Source organism: Oculina patagonica, chromosome 14, assembly GCF_052425735.1.
Source record: "Oculina patagonica isolate OP01 chromosome 14, crgOcupat, whole genome shotgun sequence".
NCBI classification, from domain to species: domain Eukaryota; kingdom Metazoa; phylum Cnidaria; class Anthozoa; order Scleractinia; family Oculinidae; genus Oculina; species Oculina patagonica.
The window spans coordinates 25,165,581-25,171,982 of record NC_135771.1 but is presented as its reverse complement, the minus strand read 5'-3'; the positions used below and the strand labels follow the sequence as shown (position 1 = coordinate 25,171,982).

At 41.7% G+C, this 6,402-nt stretch overlaps 1 protein-coding gene across 1 annotated transcript; it reads left to right on the top strand.

The window, feature by feature from the left end:
• The first annotated feature begins 976 nt into the window (after positions 1-976).
• On the top strand, positions 977-2,567 carry LOC144639033 (uncharacterized). Its single transcript, XM_078498296.1, has one exon. The coding sequence runs from the start codon at positions 977-979 to the stop codon at positions 2,483-2,485; it is 1,509 nt and encodes a 502-aa protein (XP_078354422.1). The 3' UTR covers positions 2,486-2,567.
• Positions 2,568-6,402: the final 3,835 nt, after the last annotated feature.

Below are 6,402 nucleotides of genomic sequence, written 5' to 3'. Positions count from 1 at the left end.
AAAAGTCATCCATGCAAATGAAAAAAGTAGTGCCGTCAGTTAGTAAAATTTTCAAAGTCAAGACTCACACCTTCCATAGTGCTATTTTGTAGAATTTATTGATCATTTGTGCGGCCTTCTAAATTTTTAGGGACTGTGACTTTAGCATACAAATCAGAGACATTTACAGCTTTTTCACACATTGTATTGCGAAAAGCAAAGGCGTACCAAGTGAGACGGTATCTTTCTTTGGTCGGGCATGAACCAACTTTGCAATCCCATACAAGTGATTGTCTATCGCGGGCAGAACCCTCCCACGAAATTTTTTTTCAGGCTGCCCTGGCTAGCAGTCTGTCAGCACTCATTTATTTTTCCTGGGTGAAGAAAGGTAGCTGATGCAGGAGTAAAAGGACTTCCCAAGAGATTTTTGTTGGAACAATACTCGCTTAGAAAGTTTGACAGAGATCAGTTCCTTCATAAGTTTAGATCAAAGGAAATGGTTATAATGAAACCCGGTAAACAAAGATGCAAAGATTCATGTTAGAAGGCACACGACCGAACACAATCTTTTTTTTTGTTTTCACGTTTGTTTGTTTCTTTTTCGCTCCATCACACACTTTGGCTAAATTAAGTAACCGTAACGGCTCCATTGATTGGTCACCCGGAAGCGTGTCAAAACCTACTGACTTTAAGACACGGTCTGAAAAGCTAAGAAATGTGAACAAATACATATATAACAAATAATTTTGCCTGATTTCACAACCATTTTCCTACATAAACTATGGTTCAATTTCCAAATAGAAAGGTATAAAATACCTGTAATCAGAAAGCGTCAAGTCTATCACAAACATCAATTTTACCACAAGGAAAAAAGGCCGGCTGGCGACAAGACAATGTGTTATGAAGTAATGGATGCATGAGTTATTTTCTTTCACGGATGAAATATTTTTCCCCGTTTGAACCTCTTCAAAATCCACGAAGCATTTGAACCAGAAAAATGGATAGAAAACCATCAAGGCCGCGGTATTTACCCTTGCATATGAACCGAAACAACGGGGTTCACTCGTTCAGGAAAAACCGAAGCAGGTATTACATCGCTTGGTTTATTTCAATGCTTCGAATGATACTTTGGAAACTGATATTTACTGCCTTTAAAGGTCAACAGCGCGTTGTGACGGCCATGATACTGCGAAAAAAGATTCTGTGTTTTATTTTTATTTGCTCAATATTCGCGACGATTTATACAATGACGAAATTCCCACACAGATCTTCGACATTGTGGAATACATCCCTGAACGAAATGTTGTGTTTATCTAAACAGAAAGTTTATATTGACGGGAAACTAGTTTGTGAAAACAACCAAGAAATGAAATACCTGTCTTATCAACCACCTGGCGGGGGATGGAATAATCAACGTGTGGCCTTCGAAAACGCGGTTATTTTGGCCAAGTTGTTAAACAGAACTCTTATCGTCCACCCTTTAGCGCCACACCAAGAAATACTTCGACTAAAAAGAAGTCGGAAAATGTCTGGAGGTTATGAAACATACAACATGCTTCCTGAACACAAGCTACTGCCATTATCGAGAGTTATTGACCTGAAGAAATTGTCGACACTTGTCCCTGTTAAAGAAGTTACGTCAAGTCATGTGGAGTTTCTAGAGAAATACAAACATTTAAGGTGGCACCGCGTTTGTCACAACGGACTGGTAGGACTATGGGTTGATGCCATTCCGAAGAAAACAGATAAAGAAAAGTGGAAACTTCTTCGTCGACATATGGAAAGAAACCTACCCAGCCATGGAGACCTTCCTCTATATCGTCGCATTTGCAAAACAGAATTAAAACAATTTGACAATACAAGTGCTCGACCTGTTTGGGGAATCCGGGATGAGCTAACAAACAGAACAGAAGATATGTTGTATTTCTCCGAGGGATCTTTGTATATTAGAGAGCTGCTGTTCTTTGATAAGACAATTGTTTTGAACACGCATGAGTGGATAATGCGATTCCTTCGTTTCGCGCCTGACATTCGGAAACGCGTCGCGGATGTCTTAGAAGCGATAGGTCGCCCTTTTAATGCAATGCATGTGCGCAGAACGGACCATCCCTCGAGCTTTCGCATGAAACAGGACTCCTGGTTACAGCTTTTAAACATACGAGAGGCAGTGAACTTAACAAAAACTCTTTACATTGCGACGGACGAGCAGAACAAAACTTGGTTTAAACCTTTCAGTGAAGCTGGGTATAATTTACTCTTTGCTGAAGACTTCCATGATCGGTTAAACCTTGGAGACATAAACGCCGCTGTCGTTCAAGACATGTTAGGATTGTGCGAGCAGCTCATTTGTGCTCATGCTGACCATTTTGTGGGATCATATTATTCAACATTTACCCTGTTTATTAAGCGGCTAAGGAAACAACTCTCTTGGAAAAGAGGAATGTTAAAGAAGCCCTACACTTCTATCGTATGGGCGGGGACGAGTGATAACCCGAAGCTATTTTGACGACAAAAGTCTCTTATTTGGGTCGGATATCAGTTTAAAATCACATCAAACTTCAAAATAAGATTCAGTGCATTCCTTTAATTAAATTGTGCCCACATGCACGGTTTACTTAGACTGTTCACAGTCCCCTATTTTTCCGTGAAGTCGTAGAGATCGATCGTTCGTCCGACGGGCCGCCTCTTGGTTTACGAACGCGAGCGAACTGGGGAGACACGCTATGAGAAACGCTGGCATCCCCCCCGCCACCCACGGGATTTTTGCCTCTCCCCAGTTTCCACAGGGCACAGAGGAGTCAAGTGTCCCAGTTCAAATCCCCGTGCAATGCCTTCAAAACCTTTCAAAGCGATCGGTGCCGTACGATCAGCGCCGTCTTGCGGCGCAGTGGTCTGTCTGGTGATTCGTTTCGTCCCTCTGCGACATCCGCAGACAGCAATGTTGTGGGCGTTACCAGAGAGACCAGCAGTAAGAAAGAGAGCAAGGGACGAAAGCGATTTGAGGCGAATTCCGTCCCTCGTTCCCGCTAAACAAACGAAACGATCTCATTTTTTACATGTGGTTTAAGACTAGTATCTCTCCCCATACGCTGTAAGAAAATCTTCAAAAATCGTTAAGCTGTATTTCGGGGGACGAGTGGCAGTTAAAAATGTGTTTCGTACTGTGGACGGGGATCTGGTGGCGGAGCTCACGAGACATGCGAGACGGTGTGTGAATATTTGTGTTTCACAGACTAGCACTCCACTTCTCTTCGTTGCGTGTTCCTCGTCTGGTAATTTCGCTTTTCCTGGGGCACTTCTCCGCGGTCGAGGATCGCTGTTGTTTTGAGTAGGGTGATTTCATCTCAGATCCCACGACTTCCTTCCGCCACCGTTCTTCGGTGACATCGGCCGATCACGTGGTATTGTCGTCCCTTGTCTTTTTCTTCTCGTCCTCCTCGTCGGGCCTCGCGCCCTTCGGCGCCCCCGCGACCACGTCACCACGTCTGCACAGTCGTCGCATGACGGGTCACGTCGCACCGTCGCTTCTGACGTCGGCACGTGAGATTGTTGCGGACAAACTTGACTCCTCTGCCCTGTGGTCGCTCGCGGACGATGGCGGCCCGTCGGACTGAACGATCGATCTCTACGACTCACGGAAAAATAGGGGACTGTGAACAGTCTACGGTTTACTTTACTTTTCACTGGTGGAGTCACCAGTGTGAATTTAACTTGGATTTTTCACATGCAAATTACTCAAGGAGATTTAAGAAACTGCATCCTCCAGATCAGTGTTTTCAGTGTTTTACTAGTATAACAGTTGTCTACCTGGCAAATGCCATTTATAACATGCCATAGAAAATACAGCCAATCAGAATACAGGAAAGCCGTTGTATATTCGACGGTATTCAACCAACCTCCCATCGTGCGCTGCGATGTACCGACGAAATTTAGTGAGCGTATTTTCTATGGCATGGTATAAATAGTTAACACTTTCGTGGTATACATGGATTCCCACTTGTCACTTGTATTTTCTTGGTATACACACTCGCCTGGCTCGTATGTATACCGAGAAATACAAGTGACGTGGGTTTCCATATCACTCGAACGTTGCATAACTAGTATATCTTAGATACAACTGGAGATTTGAAATAACCCGTTCATTCAACGACGAATAGCGATGTTCCCGAAGCATGCTTGATTTTTAATTTGAATTGAACCTTTAACAAAAAGTTAATGACGGTCGATTTAACATTGCCATGCTACTTCTTGACACTGTAAACCGGTTAAAATATTTTAATTGAGTATAAACTTGTTAAAAAATATCAGATAAAAAACAATTGTAAAACATCATCCGGTTGGAAGCCATAACCAGTTAAAAATTGGCAAAGGAGCTAGACTCGGGACCACCGAGAACATATTTTTTTAAAAAAAAAAAAAAAAAAAAAAAAAAAGGAAAAAAAAAAAAAAAAAAAAACAAAAAGGAAAAAAACAAAAACCAATATACGCGTTAATTTCCTATAATAAGGTAACTCAATTTAGTGACAGGTTGGAAGATTATGTTGTCCTTGGCTCTGTAATCAAATACTCAAATGTATCTGTTTGTTTTCCGCATTGTTTTCATCAATTTTGCACGGAATATGACATCCGGTAAAGGTCAACAAAGAAACAAACATACATCTTAGCACTTTCAAACATGGAACTGCTAGAAATATACATGTTAATTAATTTAAGAAAATCGATTAAAAAACTATAATAAAAGACATTAAGTACTTATCTATATCTTATCGACATTTAGTACTTTATCTATATTTTATTTTGCCTATACACGTTAAGTATATAAAAGGATCCTTAACATGCAAGGCTCAGTAGAAAGACAGATCTGGCTCCGCGAAGACAGTTCACAGTCTCTAACTTTGCCATCCTTTTGCGCTGGCTTCCAATTCTCTTGCGTTTATTTTCCCGCTTTAACGATCGAAGAAAAACAGGAGCAAATAGAGGACTGTGAACAGTCTAGTCTCGAAGCGTTCAATTCTTTCCCGGACTGAAGAAGACATCTGTTGATCTGAGACAAATTAAAAAACTTATTTAAAGGAGCTACGTCACGGATAACACATCTTGAAAAAAAAATGGCAAGTGTTTTCAAGTTTGTCATTCGTTGGTAGAGCGCCGGACTGCTGTGCGGGAGGTTGTGGGTTCGAACCCCAGACCGGACCAACACTCAGGGTCTTAAAATAGCTGAGGAGAATGTGCTGCCTTTGTAATTTCATCTGCAAATGGTTAGACATTCTAGTCTTCTCGGAAAAGGACGGTAAACCTAGGTCCCGTCTCCTGTATCTTCAGTCTTATAACAGGGGACGTTAAAGAACCCACACACTATTCGCAAAGAGTAGGGCACGAAGCTCCCGGTGTTGTGGTCTGGCCTTTACAGGTGTAGTAAAATTACAGTACGTGTAAAGCGCATTTGAACATATACATATGAAAAATGCGCTATATAAATACATTATCATTATCATTCGTAATCCGTCTTTATCTTGGTCAGTTGAAACCATCCTTGTTTATTTTCGGCCTTTAATTTCTCCGTTTCTGTTTTCTACGATGTAAAACGATCATTTTGAGGTCTTCTTCAAGTTGAAAGAAATGAGAAAAATGACTTCTTGACATAGCTCCTTTAAATGGCATTTAGTTATTGGACAAGAGTTTTTTGAAAATCCAGTCAGCCTTAAAATTAATCATATCAGACGAATCTCGGCCGTCCCTTATACATCGCTCACTTCTCGCTTCCATTTCTAATGGCATTATCGCTGTCAGTGCTACATCGCCTTTCCATAAACTTTCTGATATTAGGTTTGTATTTGTCGCCTCTGTGAAGCGAACACGTGCGCGTCATATTTCCCTTCCCAGTCAGAACTTGCCTGAATCCTGCTGACCGCATGGGATCGCTGTAGTTTGTAAAGTGAGGTGCTTTATGTTGCTGCGATTCAAATTCATATCCACTCAAACTTCCTATACTGGACTGGAGATCAGTTTCTGACATGTTCGACATCGAGTTCTTAATCTGACGCATTCGTTTAATCGATGGCGTTGCAATGTACTTTTTTCGTTGTTTGTCGGTGTATTCCTCATCAAAATGAACTTTCGTGCTATCCTCAACTTTAGGTCTACGCCTGGGTGCTTCGTCCTGTTTCCTTAACGTAGAATGCCTTCTTATCGGGGACACTTCAGTAGTTATTGGCCTTTTCTTTCGAATAACAGGTTTTAGTGGGCGTGGGGCGTCATCAATTGTATCACCCGTAGAAAAGTCCTTGGATATACCCACAAAATGAACGAACCTTTCACGTCCGGCGCAGTCAAGATCGTAATCTCCTGTTAGTTCATCGCAAGACTGTTCTGCGCGCTGAATAACAAATGGGTCATTTTTTGTTCCCATACGGTAACAGCCGT